Source organism: Sceloporus occidentalis, unplaced genomic scaffold (assembly GCF_023333645.1).
Source record: "Sceloporus occidentalis isolate IW3139 unplaced genomic scaffold, rSceOcc1.0.p SCAF_9, whole genome shotgun sequence".
Lineage (NCBI taxonomy): Eukaryota > Metazoa > Chordata > Lepidosauria > Squamata > Phrynosomatidae > Sceloporus > Sceloporus occidentalis.
The window spans coordinates 15,566,579-15,585,156 of NW_028316989.1; the positions used below are offsets into that span (position 1 = coordinate 15,566,579).

General features: G+C 42.3%; 1 protein-coding gene across 3 annotated transcripts in view; it reads left to right on the plus strand.

Moving 5' to 3' along the window:
- TECTA (tectorin alpha) overlaps window positions 1-18,578 on the plus strand; it is a 70,615-nt gene that overhangs the window by 37,363 nt on the left and 14,674 nt on the right. For all 3 annotated transcript variants that reach the window (XM_089537347.1, XM_089537350.1, XM_089537348.1), the window contains exons 12-13: window positions 7,916-8,115; window positions 17,377-17,760. In XM_089537347.1, the coding sequence (XP_089393473.1) occupies window positions 7,916-8,115; window positions 17,377-17,760 (584 nt within the window). The remainder of the gene's footprint in view (window positions 1-7,915; window positions 8,116-17,376; window positions 17,761-18,578) is intronic.

Below are 18,578 nucleotides of genomic sequence, written 5' to 3' on the forward strand. Positions count from 1 at the left end.
CCATTTACCTTCAATCTTGAAATGCATTTCCAAGGCTGAATCTACACTGTGGAAATAACCCAGTTTGACACATCTGTAACTGCCATGGCTCAATGCCAGAGGATTCTGGGATCTGTACTTTTGTGAGCTATTTAGCCTGCTCTGCCAGAGAGCACTGGTGCCACATGAAACTACAAATCCCAAGTTTCCATAGCATTGGGCAATGACAGTTAAAGTAACGTCAAACTATAGTGCAGATTCAGCCCTCGTCAGAATATTCAAAATGTGCTTGGATAGAAAAATGAACCAAGATAGTATTATGGCAAACCAATCATGGAACAGACCATTCTGAGATCAATTTAATGATCTCTGTACATGTAAGCAGGAAAACAGAGGCAGCCAGCGCTGACCTTCATATTTCATGAATGCCTAGTTGCAGGAATCCTCCAAGCCAACATACTATGAAAGAAGTGGCTTGGAAAATTATCTGGAACCATTAATTTTCCAAGCCTCCCCTACTATAGAACCCAGACTCAAAAAATCCCTGAATCCAGAAGTTCATAAAATAATGGGATTAGAGACAACCACCTACTCCTTCTCTCACTACTGGCAGCTTCTTTTTCTTCTTTTCCTTACTCGCTGCCACAGTTGTTGCTGGCACTGATGCTATCTCGCATGTAACTACACTGGCATCTTTCTAAGATCAAGTTCTCTGTTTGCCCCAGTGGGCAGCAGGGTGTAACCAGAGATGATCTGAAGTCATTCATGAATGTAATTCATTTTAAAGTTGGTTTGGATTTCAGCAGATAACATGAAGTCTCTAAAATGAAGGCTGTATATACCAGGAGTCAGAAGTAAATCAATGAATTTCAGACAGAACATAATGGTTAAAAGGTCTAGTTTAACCTAGCCTGAGGCAATGTTGTAAATTTCTAGAAGAAGACCAAGTTTGTTTGTTTGGCAGTTGCTACTGAGTGACTCTGAGATCTCAATTCTCAGTGCCACTTCTATTGCTAATTTACTCCTCCTTTCAAATTGCATAAAAGAAAACTGGATAACGTCTAGCATCATACTACCTGTCCCACTTTGGACTCTTGTTAGTAAGAAACTACTTTGCTGATATCGTGGTTCCCCGGTTATTCCCTTCCCACTTCCCATTGATTAGAACATGGTGGCAATACATAGGCTGAACTACATACCCTCCAACTGTACCAATTTGGCAGAGATAGTCCTGAGTAATCCTCTGTCATCCCACATTCTCAGGTGCTTATTTCAATGATTTAAAACGTTCCATTTTCTTTCTCTTCCTCCCACTTTCCCCCTTTGTCCTCAGCTTACTTCAGTTGCTGCAAATCGAGTCCAAAGTGTAAAAGTAACTTGTGCTCAGTTAACTCAGCAAGGGAGGAGGAGTAAACAGGGTAAAAATCTTTAGATTTTTGTGGATTTTTTGGGCTATGTGGAAGATGCCAGCCACAGATGTTGATGAAACGTCAGGAATAAACTCTTCTAGGACATGGCCATATAGTCCAAAAACCTCACAAAAATCTATGGATGCTGGCTATGAAAGCCTTTGACTTCACTCAGGGTAAAATCTTGTTTTTCCCTATAGGTGTAGGCAAAAGCAAACTGCTGCAGCCTCTTCTGGCTTGTGTGTTCTTCCTCATTAATACTTTTTGCCATCTTGACTGCACTCTGATGTTGCTTGGCCACATGCACCCTTGTTTTCCTCTGTGAAATGGTGGAAGCTATGTAACCACCATCAATAGTGTAGTGGTCCATTTTGAAGTTCACATGCTCATCCTGATGATACATAGCATAGAACCCACAGGGAATATAAACATACAGGCAGCCTACAAACCAGTTCTAGCAGTTTTCATCTCCCCCAAAGTGCATATCTTTTGTAAAGTCGATGGGTCGTAAATGCCTGTTCAATCACACAAATATATATATTTTAAAATATTGAGATTATTAGTACAGCTACCCCCCTCCACCCATCCCCCTTAAAAACATGACTATACAAAGAAAGTTACAAATAAGCCATGGGGCACTTTTACACTGCACAAGTTATACCACTCTTATGGAACCCTGGATTTGTAGTTTCATGAAGTAGAGTTTGGGAGATCTAATATCTCCCCAAGCTACAAATTCCAGGAGTCCATAGAACACAGTTGCAACAGTTACAGGGGAATCAATTGTGCTATAGTTGTGCAGTAGACAATGCACAATAACACAGTCTAAGAGCCCTATAGTATGAGAAAAGAAAGCTGAAAGAGGGAGAGTAGCGACTGTCTCCTTGCCTCTTTGCATGCTGTCGTAGTACTTCTTCTCTTCTCAATGGAGACGGTCATAAAATCATGCCCTTTGTAATGCTGGAAAAGTCAGTTTGATGAAAGGCACACTTTTACAACTGTCTCCCTCAGAAAGAGAATGGAAGTGCTACAATGGCACGCAGAGACACACTGAGAAAGCCACTACACCCAGTCTATTTCAGCTTTCTTTTCTCATGCGATAAGGCTGTAGTAAATCTCGAAATACCTTATAGTTACATATTGTTAACTTGGAAAATCTACCAAGTGCTACTTCAAACTATTGTGAGGATTCTAGCTAAGGAAGGAACAAGGAAGAAGATGACACCATCATCCTTGTTTATCAAAATGTCTGGGCACTTCAGCCCTTCAAGCCCTGACACCACTACATATCTTTCAGGTCCCAGATTCGAGGGATGCTGTGGGCCCTGGACTCTGGTGTTGATTCTTATTTTAAGTGCCAAATGTTCAGGACACTCATAAGGTTGATGAGCCTTCTGCGTCACTCCAGATACTATTTTGTATGGTTGGTCCATGGCCATTGCATTCCAGTCTAGTTCCCAGTCACTTTGTAGTCCTGTCTGCAACAGCAGATTTGTCTTAATGAACTGTTTAGAGAGGCTTCTGAAGTTTATCTTGCCTCTGGTCTGACTTTCGCTGTGGGTTTTGTTTTCCATCAACATTTGAGAGGAGATAAAGTTATCTGGGTTTTGTTTTGCTGGTTTTTCCCCCCTAGCAAAAACATCAGAGGTGCCATGGGAGAAGAGCTCCCCGGTATCAAAGATGGAGAATGGCTATGTGATGCTGAGCTTTTCAGAGAAGAGATGATGAGCAAAGTGTTGGAGGCATGAAGAGAGAGGGAGTGTGAGTGTGGTGTTGTACACCAAGGATTGCTAGAGAGAGGCTGAGAGAGAGAATATGAGAGAGAGAGAGAGAAAGAGAGAGAGTGAAAGACACAGATTAGGGCACCTAATGACAAAACGGAAAGTATTGGATAAAAATGACACAGATAAGAAGCGACAGCAGGAAAGAATAGCTCAACAAATACCTCAACATGAAAGAGATGTGTACTAGAGTCTCACGGAAGATTATCTCTCATGTTGCCAGTTTCATAAAGGAGATGGAGCTGCAAGAGGATGAATTATGGGCTGCTCCCTAGACCTGACAGATATTTAAATGCTCGGTGCAAAATCTTCAGCCTGACTTTGGCAATCCTTTGGATTCATTGCTGCAAACCTGCTGTGACGTTTCCTAGCAAAACGTCCCTGGCCTGGCAGCTGGGGTCATGAGGTGGGACATGTTGGCCCTCTGCATATTTCTTTTGGGCTTTCAATTCTCAACAACCCAACCTGGTGTCAGCCATGGTGAGGGATTATGGGAGTGGTAGTTAAGAGCCTCTGAAGAGTCACTATTTACCCATCCTTGTTATAACAGTTAAAACCATAATCTTTGCACTGTGTGGAGCAATACAGGAGACAGATTTGGCCCTTGGACCATCAACTGTGGGCTGGTCCTGAACTTGGCAAGAACTTTGCTTGCTGCAGGCTCTATTTGAAGTTGGAGGGTGCTGGGTGGAAAGAGTGGGATCAGGATAGGAGAAAGATCCTTTTCTGAAATATTAGGTCAGTGGTCAATGTGCACTTTAACATTAATCCATGTGATTCTAGTGTCTCGAAGTGTTGGCCCCATAAAATGCTTGGTTTTGCAATACTATTTAAACTGAGTTGTAATTGAGGGTTGGTGTGGTCTGAATGCATTAGGGGTGCATCTGCAGTGTAGAAATAATGCAGTTTGACACCATTTTAACTGCCATGGCTCCATCCTCCAGAATCCTAGGGTTTGTAGTTTTATGAGACACCAACACTCTTTGGCACAAAAGGCCTTATAAAACTACAAATCCCAGGATTCCATAGAATGGAGCTACAGAACTTAAAGCGATGTCAAACTGCATTATTGTTACAGTCCAGATTCATCCTCGAACTCAGGGAGGCCAGGGTTCAGATCCCTGCTTAGCCATGGAAACTTTTGGTTACCTTGGGCAAGTCACACTTTGTTTCAACCTTAGAGGAAGGCAATGGCAAACTTCCTCTGAAGAAATCTTAGGAGAAGGATGCAATAAGTCAGATTTGACTTGAAACAAATGACAAAGTTCTAATTATGCATTGAAATGAGAGCAAGGCCAGTGAAGGATGCTAAGCTGGTCCAGATGTGACCTAGGGATGGTCAAGCAGGTGTAGCATTTGATGGTTTCCAACTTTTGTGCTTCTTACATCAAACTGGAGCATGGGAGAACTGCTTTTTTTGAATACAATAAGCATGGCTGCTCCCAATAAAGAAGCTTTTCCAACTCCGTTCCAGATATTTTTGTCCCCCTCCAAGTAGAAGGTTGGTTAAGTTATCCTCACTTTGCTGAGAGAGGAGATATTGTTCAGTGAGTGAAGTTCCTCTTTCTTGCTTATTGCAATGCTGTTCAGTAAAAATGTCAGTGAAATCTCCAGTCCCAAAGGCCGCTGTTCTTCATTTGTCAAATGCAAATGTTATTAGCTTTTACACGCAAGGGAAAGAGCATGCCTTTTTTTCCCTTCCCGACGAAGGTTTGCCTCTGCGGTCAATAGGCTTACAATGCATCGTTCAATTACTCTCCACATAAATGAAGATGCAAAGCATCTCCGGCAGGCAGACCATCTGGCAAATCAATTGAAAAGTCATTTTCATCACTAATAAGATTTAAAAATTAAATTTGGATCATTTTCTATCCACAAATTGATGGCTTAAATCTGCCTTGTTCCTGAGATTCACGGACCCAATAACAATCGTTAGAAAGAAGTAGGGCATCTGGGTGTGAAGGGTGGGAGAATCAGAGTTACAGGTTTGCTCTGTTTTTGCCATAAATGTGTGTGTGTGTGTGTGTGTACACACATTTTATAGATGTCTGTGATGGTGTAATTTGATTGGACTGCAAAGCCAGCAGAGCTAATGACAGAGAATGCTAGAAGATGTAGTCCAATGCAATCTGGATGACTGAATGAGTCTTACCTTGTCTTAATTGAACAGAGTGGGCTTTTAAACTACTATTTCATTAGTAATCTACAGAGACCTGTGAGCAGTCTGAAAGAGGCATCATTTCTTCCTATGGACACGTGATTTTTTTGTCCTGTTGGCTCTGGTCAAGTGTTTGTATTTTAAATATGTAACAAAAATCTATAGGGTCAGAGAGGTAATAAAGACACTGCTTTTGCTAGTGGGAGATTTTGAAAAAGGTGTGGGAACAGCCAGAGTCTTAACACAAACAAATGTATGCTTGCACAAGTTGTTGTTCCCTGGTGTCAAGTCACTTTTCATGGTGATCCCATGAATGAGAGGGCCATGGCTTCCTTGCTTAAGTCTTTCCATCTGGAATACAGTCTTTCTCTTTTTCTACTGCTTTCTACCTTTTGAACCAACCACGACTCATTCGTCCTTGACTATGACTTCCTTCTACCTTCCACAGCACCATGGTCTTTTCTAGGGAATCATGTCTTCTCCTGATATGTCCAAAGTATGATAGCCTGGATTTAGTCATCTTGGCTTATAAGTAGAGTTCTGATTTGATTTGCTCTAGGACCCATTAATTCATCTTTTTAGCAGTCCATAGTATCTGTAGAACTCTTCTCCAGCACCACATTTCAAATGAGCTGATTTGGGGATTTAAGACATGGCTTGCACATGACTCACTGTCAAATCCTATTGTTGTGAAACTCTTCATTTGTAAACACATACCACTCCTTGTGCATGGGCTATACAGTTTGATGGGAACCATGAGCAACCTGAAAAGGGGCTGTATCTGAGACCAAGAATGTCAGTTTCCAGTTCTGGTGATCATGTAGCAGAAGAAAAGGGTGTGTGTATATATGTACACAATGTTAAACAATAAACTCATCGGACAAGGTACATAGATGTTCAAGGTTGGAAGGGAATACCAGGGCCACTTAGTCCAATCTCTTTACATGGAGTGATGACCATCTAACCTATGTTTAAAGACTTCCAAAGAAGGAGATCATGCCCTTCCAACTTGTGTGGAATTTCTTGTCTCCAGTGAGAGGATTTTCTCCATTATGCTTCCCTTCATTGCATTAATAGGACAGTGCTTTTTTTCAGAGCTGGCTATACCTTTCAGTTCAAACTTTTTCCAACCTGATGTCCTCCAAATATCTCAAATGACAACGTCTTATTGCAGCCTGAATACTGGAACACTAGGGCAACTCAAGAGACAGGAAAGCAAGGGCAAGTGCCCGCCCCACAAAGCAAGATGCTCACATCACACTACCCCTTTTTTCAGGACATCTGCCGTTCCTTGGAGGCATCTTTCACAATGATGTTGGGTTGCAACTTTCATAGATTCTCATCTGGGTAGCTCAGGGAACGGCAATGTGCAGTCCAGAGGTTGTGTGCGTTCCTCCAAGCCCCTTTTTGATGTTCCCCTGCCCGCTTACTATTTCTTACATACAATGTCTATCTTCTGTGCCCCCCCCCTCCCATATATTTTTTCCTGGTGCTATCACTGTGGAAGATCTGCAAGGAGCAAGTGAGGTCTTACTTTATTGGTCTTAAGAAGCACAGAGAGACAGGCACAGCCTAGTGGAATTGACCCCCTCTCCCCACTTTCCAGTTTAACACAGCAGGCCTCTGAGACAGGCTAATTGGTACCAAGCAAATGTCGCTTTTCATGTAAACAATTTTGCAGCTGCTTGAGCTGTGCCAAGTTATCTCACCCTTTTCTGATAAGGTTGTTCCCCCCTTCTCATGAAATGTCCAAAAAGCTGTTTCCACACAGAAAGGCGATTTATCTCCCAGACTGTGAATTTACAGACACCTTCTAAAGCAAGGGTGAAAGGTATTTAAGACTGAAGGAAAGGCAGACTTTTCCGTCTCACTTGGTTGGGGTATATCGCTTGTTGATCCAGCCTGGAGGGCTCAGTCCATGGGGCTGCAATTGGTCTGTTATGGGGACCCCTGTATATGTCCAGCTGTGACACTTCAGTCAGCCAAAGACATTTGAGCTATCTTTGCTTACATTTCTTATTTCCGCATCCAATTGCTTCCTGTATGGGATCAACAAACAGTCCTCTTCTTTCACCTGTGAGTCTGTTATAAATCTGGGCAGCTCTGCATTGGCTGGGGCATGAGTGGAGCAACCCTCTAGAATTATTACACTCCCATCCTCCCCAGCCTGAATAGCTATTATGATCCAATGCATTGGGAGGGCACTATGTCAGGAAAAATAGTTTTAATGTTTTCTGTCCACCTGTTTTGAGAACTAATAGTCCCTTTGTGCCCATGCATGCATCTCAGTAGCAACACCTGCCCTCACCTGACATATCAATGTCCATCCATTTGTCTACATGTCTTTGCAATCCCCAAAGTGGTGGCTGGTAATTTCCATGTCACTGGGACATTGAAGCTTATGGAGAACATGCAAAGGATGGTAACCACCTCCTTTGGGGCACTAAAACTCCTAGAATCTCTACAGTAGCTATGCATTCTGGAGAACTCTGGGATGTTGTATAGAATACACACCATACCTTACTGGATGTGTGGCCAAGAGGCAGGGTTACATGGTCACATTAAGAATCTGTCCCCATTTGTTCTAGTGGTCAGCTGCCCTCCTAACAGCCACTATGAGAGCTGCGTGAGTGTCTGCCAGCCACGCTGTGCTGCCATCCGGTTGAAAAGTGACTGTAACCATTACTGTGTGGAAGGATGCCAGTGCGATCCGGGCTACGTCCTCAATGGCAAGAGCTGCATTCTTCCTCATAACTGTGGCTGCTACGCCGATGGGAAATATTACGAGGTAAGATCCTGTTTCCAAAATGGCGGCTCTTTGGGGTGACCTGGTGGTTTGTGGGTAATTTTTTGGAGTTGCCTGCATTGGCCATGGACTTTGGTGAAGCAAAGTCAGAAGTGGCTGGCTGTGCATTCAGGATAATTTGTTCTTAGAGCTCAGCACCACAGGACACTCAGCTTCCTTCCTTCCTTCCTTCCTTCCTGCCTTCCTTCCTTCCTGCCTTCCTTACTGACTTATCTTGCCTTTCTTCTGATATGAGATCTAAGGTGTTGTTTGGTTGTTGTTGTTGTTGTTGTTGTTGTGTGCCTTCCAGTCATTTATGGTTTACAGCAACTCTATTGTAGGGTTTTCTTGGCAGAATTTGTTCAAAGGGTATTTGCCCTTGCCCCCTACAAAAGTTGAGAGAGTGGACCACTACATCACATTATTCATCACACTGTGTGGGGATGATGGGAGTTGTATGGCGAAACATCCAAAGGACTGAATGTTTATCATTCTTTATTCTGCTTTCCTTCAAGTAATGTCTTGCACCCACCAGTCACTTAGGGGACTGTCTGGCACCGACCCTAAAATCCAAATAATTGGACCCACAAACAGTAAGAAAGCCCCAAATTCATGTTTCAGTTCATAATTTTGGATAAACTTTGGATAAACTTCTATGAGCTCTCTTGGGAAAGCAGCAATACATTTTACAAGTTGAAACTTTTGTGAAATTACTTTTAAGCTAAACCTTCATTAAATCATGACTTGGCTGGGGTTTTTTTTTTGGGGGGGGGGTGTCTGTTTGTTTTCCTTTTTAAAAAAAGAAAGAAAGAAAGAAAGTCTGGATTACCTTTCCGTGTGCATGCATATACATTTTCTTGCTATATTCTTTTCATTACTTGGATAAATTTGCCACAAGGACAAAAACACATGAAGGACAGAGGAAGGCGTGTTTAAGAAATGGAGCACATTGCTGCTTTCCAGCTCTTTTTTATTCATAAAGACGTACCTATTAAATGAGCTGCGGTGGCAGGTTTCCTTGTTCTTCATAGCAATTTTTCATAGAGATAGTCATGTTAGTCCACTTCATTTTAAATATATATAAAAAGAACAAGCGTGGAAGATCCAGTCGCACCTTTAAGACTAATGGATTTCTTTTGGCATGAACTCTCGTGTATAGCAACCCACTTTCTTGGGTGCAATGATGGCATACAACAAAGAGGGGCAAATGCAGGCTATGGGCTGCGTGAGGCCCCACAAAATAGTTTTCATGGCTCCCAGGATCCAGCCGGCATTGTCCAGAATATTGGGGAATTCTTGGATTTAGGAGGAATGGAAGCAATTGTATCACTTTTAGTGGCTCAGGGAGAGTCCTTTTTTCCCAAGTGGAAAGCAGAAGTGACCTGGATATCAACCTTCCAGTCACTTGCTGTTGAAAGAAAGGACTCTCTTGAGTCAAAAATGGTCCAAAGGGAGTGAAACATGATAGCAGCCCTCCCCCCAAAGCCCAATGCAAATAGGGGACATTGAGAGGGGTTTTGGTGAAACAAAATATTAGCCAGGATCCAGCTTCACATGTTACAATATGTAGGTTTATGTCAACAGAGCTATGTCACTGGCCCCATATGCAACCACATTAGAGAACTGTGACATTGTGCACCAGGCACCAGGCAACATGTCCTGTTGCACAATGTGGTCTCCTACTGCATAATGGGGTACTGTGTAAGATGATCCATTCTGCAAAGGGAGCTCCAACTTCATCATGGGAAACTGTGAAATGTGGGGACATTTCCCCTACCAGGCACTGGCTGCTCCTGACTTTTCCACAGGTCTCTGTGCTGGGTGACCAGTCCTCATAGTTCTGTTTGGGGCCATTTCACCCCTTCTTTTTGTGCTGCCTTTACACAAGGGCATCCTGTCCCCCAAAATGCCCCACTGTTGAACATTGCAACCATAGAGCAATAGACACAGTGCTCACTCAGCCTGCACAAATGGTCCCAATAGTGCAGCCATGGGAATGCTTCCCTCCTGGAAAAAACAGACTTTATATAAGCATACTTTGATTTATGCTGGAAACAGGTCAGCAACAAATGGAACCGTTGGAGCTGGGGAACTGGGCAATCCCTTGAAGAGTTTTGATTTTATATACACAAATGTAATGAAAACCAGCTTTTTGATATACAGGTTGAGTCTCCCTTATCTGGAATTCCGAAATCCAAAACACTCCAAAACCCAAAATTGTCCACATGTTTCATTATGTATATGCATATATGTCAAAATCCGAAATCCAAAACCCTTCTGATCCCAAACATTTTGGATAAGAGGCGCAACCTGTGCGTAGTGTGCTAAGAAACCATTATCTCTGTTCAGACCTGTGGTAATAGACTGGAATTTGTCCAAGGGTTCTAGTTCACCTGTCCAATCTTCATGTGTCTTTTGGAAATTAAAAAGGGCCTCTCTGTTTTAACACTATTTCTGAACCAAGGACTCCTGTGTTGTAAGGAAGCTCAATGAGGTTTTCTTCAAAGATTACTCTCCTTGTCGCCCCATCCAAGCAGCAACAACTACCCACAAAATGGATAGAATTGGTGAGCATACAGCTCAAATTATAGTCCTTTTCTATTCCTAGCTGCCAATGGGATTGGATACTAAATGGTTTCCAAATTGGATGCAAGCAGGAGAGGAGATGGAATGCTCTCCATCTGCTGTTGTGTTGCTTCTGAAGAGTGTCGCAGCCTTAATAGGTTGATTTTGGAGGATGTAAACACAATGCCCTTGGGAGCTCGCCTCGCACTTCTTCCAAAGGGTGAAATTTTCCTCCGGGTAATTTTCGGGTGATGCCAACGGCCACCTCTTTTTCTCCTCAGCTGGTTTGCATTGCTGTCAGCCTTCAGTTTATTTCCCTGTTACCTCTGAGCGTGATCCTGAAATAAGGAGCAACGGCGATGTATTTAGTGGTATATTTCTGTGCATGAGGTAATATTAATCAGTTTAATCCACACAATAGAATGACACAAATTCCCCGTAATGAGGCTGTGCTTTCAGGCTTGCTTTCAGGGGGATGCACGATAAAATTAAAATTTAATAATTCTGTGGCATCATTTGCATGAGCCCAGAGGGAGATCCTTCCCTGAGATTTACACCTCACATCACCACTGAATCCCAGGGACTTTACTCCCAGTGTATCTCAATGAAAGGCATAAATTCAGGAGAAAAGACATTTCAGGCTTTGAATTCACGGAGCTAAAATAATAAATGGGAGAAATGGGAAGTTAATCAAGGAAAAGGACTGGAATGAAACGTTTGAAAGTGTCCCTGGTTCTGATAGGGCGATATTAAATGAATAAATGAGAACAATTTCTGGGGTATCCGTAGGCACAATTTAGCTGTTTCCCAGGGCAATCGTATATTCTGATGCTCACCCCAATAAATCAGAATCCTTCATCTCTCTGGATTAAGAATGGATGCATAAGTCTGTTTCCAGTGTGTCTTAGATTTTCATGTGCTCATCCATAAATAAATCTATCCCATTTTCACATCACAGAACACATATTAGCATCATTTTTAAAAACATTTTTCACAAAATACTCATTCTGGGCATGTTTTATCCTAAAATATAGACTTTTGCATTTGTTTTATCCTCAGATGCAAACATTTGTTTTTTATTTTAACCTGAACTGTGCCTTTATATATACCCTTTGGGTATTTTGTTTTATTTTTATTTGGTTCAGCTTAGAATGGTGTGTGTGTGTGTGTGTGTGTGTGTAGAGAGAGAGAGAACTACAAAAAGCCAAAGGTATTGGGTCAGTTCCCTTCAGATTTGTTGGTTTACAAAGATCATCATCATCCCTGGCTGGGGATGACAACACATCAGAATAGTACCAACTTAAGGAAGGCTGCCTTTGACTATCTTTAGTTTCTGTGTCTGCCTTTTGCGGGTAGCTTAGGCCCTGAAAAGACAGGCCAAAATAAAGCTGCTTCAGATCACTTTGAAGGTATGCTGTTTAAATGATGAATGCATCCTAAGAGGCCAGAAGCCATGCCAAAGCCGTGCTCCAGTCCTAAGGACTGGAACACAGCTTTGGCACAGCTTCTGGAATCTTAGGACGCATGCATCATTTAAACAGCATACCTCCAAAGTGACCCGAAGCAGCTTTATTTTGGCCTGTCTGTTTGGGCCCTTAGTTTACTTTAAATAGAGTATGACCCTTATTTCTGCAGGATTTAGTTTCACTTACCCACATTTGAAAAAATACATTCTTGCTAGGTATTGTCTAAGTCCTCCAACATGATTCTATGGTATGCTTCCAGCAGACGTAGATCATAGAGTCATGCTGGAGGACCTACGCATCGAGGCAGGTTACAATAAAAAGATAAAAAATACATAATATAGTAAATCATAAAATTACACAATCCCCAACCTTCCACCAACATGAAAATAAAAGCACTTATGTTATGATGCAGCTTCCTATATTCAGGGAAGACAACATAGATAACAGTCTTCAAAACAGGGATGTTACAAAAATGTCCCTAGTTTTATCTGTGAAAGGTTGAAGGATACGGACCTTCTGGATGTGATCTATTACACTGTGATTTTGCTATTTTAAAAATGGCCTTTGCTTTCCTTCCAGTTTCATAACTGCAAACCCTTTGGCAGTTCTCTTGCAACAGTCCAGACTCCAGGATGGTTGCCATGAGGAATGACTCCTGTTACCTGCTTTGTCTCTCAATGTCCCCTTCGTTGCTTCTCTGCTTCCCTTAAAAAAATGTGGCGCCAGCAAGGCCCTTATCAGCAGAGAAGCAAGCTCATACGCTCAATTATTCTATAAATCTGATAACAAGAGGGTGGAATGTAATTTGTGCTTCTTTGCAAAGGTACACATCGGTGGTCAACAGGATATTTGTAGTGCTGTGTTTGAAAGGAAGAGCAGGGAGGAGGTTGCTGTGGAAACTGTAACTTTGGATTCCCTTGCCTTTACAAGCGATGCAGGTGTCAGACAAGTAGTTTGGGTGTGAAATTTTTCACACTCTTTTTTTTTTTTTTTGGCTTGCTGGAATTTAAAAAGAAAAAGAAGAAAAAGGTAAGGGGCCACATTGGGTAGTTACATAGTCTTGCTGTGGTTCCATAGAGGAAGAAGATCCAGAATAGACTTCTGGCTGGGTTGGTTTATAAATCTCAGCGTCCAAATAATCAGCTGGCAGGATAGGATAAGAGATAGGAGGGCACCAGTTTTAGGGAAACTGATCTAGCCTTTGGAAGGTGGAAATCTTCTCTTGTTCCAGTGCTGGTTCCATATGAATAGCATTTTGAATGGTATTAAATTGTCTTTTTTAAAACATGATAAATGATGTCCTAGAATCATGGAGATCACTGAATCCAACTTCCAGCTCAGTGAAGGATCTCCATCTAGAGTTTCTCCAGCAGGTAGCTGTCCAGCCTCTTTTTGAAGACCTCCAGAGAAGGAGACCTCACCGCCTCTCTAGGCAATTGGTTCCATTGACGACCCATTCTTAGTGTCAAGATGCTTCTTCTAATCTAAATTTATCCTCTTGTAGCATCAAACAATTAGACCTGATCCCACCCTCTGAGACAGCATCTTTAGATGTAACATGAAGAGATACGCAAGATCTGATCTGTTATAGCTCATTGGCATATGCTGCCCTCATTGAATAGTGATGGTACAGTTGGCCCTCCACATTTGCGGCTTTGACTTTTGTGGGTTTGATTATTTGCGGTTTTGATTAATGTGTTCTCTCTAGGAATCTCTATCTCCACCAGTGCAACTCCGCCAGAGGTAGGCCATAGAGTTGTGCTGGAGAACCTAGACGTTCCTAGACAAAACACTTCTCCAGGCATTTCTAGGTTCTCCAGCATGATTCTATGGTCAACTTGTGGCAGCTGTTGACCATAGAGTTGCACTGAAGGATCTGGAGATTCCTAGAGGTGTCCTCTCAGGTCAAAAGAACAGTGTGTTTTTTTATTTGCAGTTTTTCCACATTAACAGGGATCCTTCACCCATAACCTTAGTGATTGTGGAGGGACTGCTGTACATGCTTAAATAAATGCAACAGGTAGACTCAGATGTGCTCTTTCACAGTGAAAGTCATACTTGATATTTTTGTATCAGTGGTGTTCCCCAGCTAACAAACAAACAAACAAACAAACAAAATACATATGTGTATAAGTTGTCTAGCCACTTGGGGCAGGCTCACGGGAATCATGTTGCTGAAAATATAGCCAAGATCCAAGAAATGATTCTGTGGTAGAGTTGGCGAACTAACAGGGATTTGGGGTTACAGATGTAACTCTGGGGGGTGAAGACACTGCCCCTCCAAATGAGAATTTTGCCCCCCAATACATTTTCCTTCAGTCTGCAAATTTGTAACATTGCAGAGTAAAACACTGAAAATTCATCCACACCTGTTCTATTTGCTGTGTTCAAATTCCCATGGTCACATTGCCTGCCTCTTTTCTTTAGATGCCTAAGTCCTGGACTGAAATTTCTAAAAGCTTGGCTGAAATGTTAAGTTCCTGGAATGCTAGAATTTGGGGGGACTGAAGGAAAATTTCCTTGTGAGGCAGAATTCTTATGGCAAGGCAATAATTTCATTTTGGTTTGGCTTTTCTTGCTCTCATATATTAACCACAGCCTGGAAGCTGACTTTTTCTTTACTTTCTGCTTTTAAAAACGCTTCTCCTGAGGTTAAAAACAGTCCATTGGGGAGGCAAAAGATATCACAATCCACGCACATCCCTCCCCTTATTTTTACAGGAAAATAAAAAAATAAGAAATGGGGGTGTAGGCCCGGAGGGAACCAGAAAGCCGGAGCATTATTGTGGTTTGAGTATTACATCAATACTCCACTTACCCATGGAAAACAACTGGGTGATGTTGAGCACATCACACTTTCTCAGAGGAAGGCAAAGGCAAATCCCTTTTGAACAGGTCTTGCCAAGAAAACACTGTGATAGGTTCGCCATAGGCTCACTATAAATTGGTAATGGCTTGAAAGGCACACGATTAACAATAAATCAAATTGTAAGCTGCTTTTTTTGAAAGGGAAGAAGTGGGATATAAATAAATATAATAACACAGGGTGCCCAGATGTCATAACTGCAATGGGGGGGGGGGGGGGGCAAGGCAAAGCAAAATGCAGGCCATTCAAGAAAAAAACGTAGAACATTACAAAACAAAAGCTAAAAACACTAGTAGAAATTATAAATTCATGCTTCTTAGTGATGCTCAAAATGGAGGACAGTTTGGAATGCGTCCTGGACAGAAAGCTTGAATGTGGGTCATTTCCTGGAAAAGGAGGATGTCTGTAACAACAACAACAACAACAACAACAACACCTTTAAGAACCTCACAAATGGCCTTGGAGTTTGTGCGTGAACTTTCTCCCCTCCTTCCCCCATTGAATGGATGCTTATGCAGTGGACCCTTGTTATACACTGGGGTTTGGTTCCAAGATCCCTCGTGTATAACAAAATCCGTGTGTGCTCAAGTCACATTAAATATAATGACATAGCAAAATGGTGTCCCATATAAAAAATGGAAAATCAAGGTTTGATATTTGAAATGTATACTTTTAAAAAACATTTTCAAACCATGTATGCTTGAATCAGTGTATTAAAAATCCACATATAAGAAGGGCTGACTGTATGTTCTGTGGAGTGACCCACACATCCAAACTGCTGTGGATTTTGGTGCTGCAGATGTCCAAAATAAGTGGATTGACAGGCATCCTAAGACAACAGTCAGTGTAGCATCTCAGGTTAAATGTGCACAACGTGCCTGCCCTCTCCTGGTTAAAACAAAAACTCTAGATCCATCAATGCCACCCACCTCCATCCACAGCAAATGTCTTGAACTTTAAGATGCTTTTGTGAGTGGGCTCTCTGAAGACATCACAAATAACCATGCCTCTATGCTGGTCATAAATCACAGGGCATTTTTCTCATTTTGTTTTCTGAGCCAAGTAAAAATAACAGGGGTCAGGAACGATATGCGAACTGAAACATGGAGTTAGTGTTTATTGCTTTCCTACCGATATATGACAGTTTAAGCTACAAGGTTGCTTGGGCTGTGTATTGGAAAAAATGTTTTTTTTAATATCCCAGTTTCTCTTTAAATCAAAGCAGGTGAAGCTGGTGGTGGGATGATGATGGCAATGGTGATGATGGTGCAATCCAAACCACCAAAACAATAAATAAAGATAGCATAGTAGTGTTGAAGCGAACAAAGATAAGACCGTGAAAGCAGTCATTGAACCAGGGTTGACTATAGGAAGCACACAGCTTCTTTGCTGAAACAGTACCATTAGCTGCCAAGCTGTTTCCAGGCACAATTCAAAGTGCTGGTGATGACCTAGGAACCCCTATAGAGCTCAGGTCTAAGTTATTTGATGGAATTTTTTCTTCCGTACTAGCCTGCCCATATTCTGAGATCATCCAGGATGAAGCTTCTCTCAGTCCCATTACCTTCATGCTGCTTCAGGTGTCATACCCACATTTTAACTCCTCAACCAACCCCTGAAGCCCACCTTAAAAGCCATCCAGCTGTCTGGCTTGATGGAAGTCTGTGTGGCTGCTAAGCTGGGTGTTACAGGATGACCTGAACTGCCCTTCCTATCAGCAATTCGAAATAGAAGTCAACCATCTTACAAAAGCCAGGAATTAAAAAACAGACAATGAGGGAACCAGCTGTACTTCTATTGGAAAGGCATTCCATGAGGTTGGTGTAATAACCACTGCAACTTTGCCTCCTTGTAATTCTGGCTGGTGTCTCCTATGCCCAGATGGCAGTGAATCCACTCAGGTGTAGAAAGCTATCTAAGGTACTGAATATATCTTGGAGAAAGGTCTCAGTACCATGGATAGCTCCTTCAATATGTAAACTGAAACCTGGAGTAGAGGTACCACCTCACTGACATGGGAGCCACCCTCCCCCCCTCTGCCTGCCAACTGCTTTACCAATGGACACAAATGGAGCAGGACCTCAGACACTGAACAGAGCATGCAAACTTGGGAGTCTTGTTTCAGTTCCTTGGGGCAGTGGTTGTCACACTTTTGAGCCTCCAGTTATTTTGGAAGTCAGACTCCAGAATCTCTTAACATTGACCATGATTCAGGAAAATGAAGTCTGAAACTTTGGGAAGACTGAAGGTTGAAGACCACTGCCTTATAGTTTTTGTTATGGCCACTGTTTCAACCTTTAAGCCCTCCATCCTTTGGAAGACCCATTCCAGTTATGTTTTCCCTTCTCCCTTGATCTTTGCTTGCAGCCCAAGCAACTCTTCTGGAACAGTGACTGCACCCGCCGCTGCCGCTGTTTTCGCCGCAATCTCATCCAGTGTGATCCACGGCAGTGTAAGTCGGACGAGGAGTGTGCCCTCCGGAATGGGGTCCGTGGCTGCTTCAGCATGAAGAGTTCTTATTGCATTGCAGCAGGCGGAGGAGTATTCCGCACGTTTGATGGTGCCTTCCTCCGCTTCCCAGCCAACTGTGCCTTTGTCCTCTCCACAATTTGCCAGAAACTCCCTGACGTCTCCTTCCAGCTCATCATAAATTTTGATAAGTGGTCTTCTCCCAATCTGACTGTCATCTCGCCTGTTTATTTTTATATTAATGAGGAGCAGATTCTTATCAGTGATCGTTATACTGTCAAGGTATGGACCTTTAGCAGGTGATCTCACTTGTAGTAACAGTAGGGACAAATCTTTCAGTAGCTAACCATTTTCTCAGTGCAGCGCCTTGTTGTATCAAGACACCATCATCATGCCCTTCAACTGTCCAGATTTGGCAGGGACAATTCTGATAAATCCTCTGTCACCCCACTTTTTTCAGCTGCTTTTAAAATGTCCCAGTTTCTCCCTTCTCCTCCCGCTTTCTCCCTTTGTTGTCTGCTTACATCAGTTGCTGTGAAATGAGATCATATTTTCAAAGTAGTTTACATTCAGTGTTTCTCTGTGAGAAGAGAGGACAGACGGGGCAGAATCTTGCCCTTCCAAAACATTCAGGCCAAAGCAAACTGGTGCAGCCTCTCCTAGCTTATGTGTTCTTCCTCATTAATAACTTTTTTGCAGTCTTTTGCTTGGCCACAAGTGTTTCAATTTTCACCTGTGAAATTTTAGTGAGTATACAATTCTCAAAAGCCCTGCTGAGTTAACCGAGTGCAAACTGCTTTTCCACTTTGAACCCAGTTTGCAGCAAGTGAAATAAGTAACTTCATGGTTACTTGGTACACAACTTCTGAAAAGTGATTTCATTCCACTCTTGGTAGCCCCAAAAGTAACTAGCTATCGGTAAGCACTTTATTTTCAACATGTTACTTCCAAACTCTGTACTAGTATTAATAATATCTGCTTCTCTTGGTCTTCCATCTGTTGCATCCAAAAATTAAAAGCATGGCTCTCAGCAGTATGATCTGAAGAGTTAGATTCTCTTACTAATATATGAAAGCCCCCTGCCTCTCTTGCAAATTGGG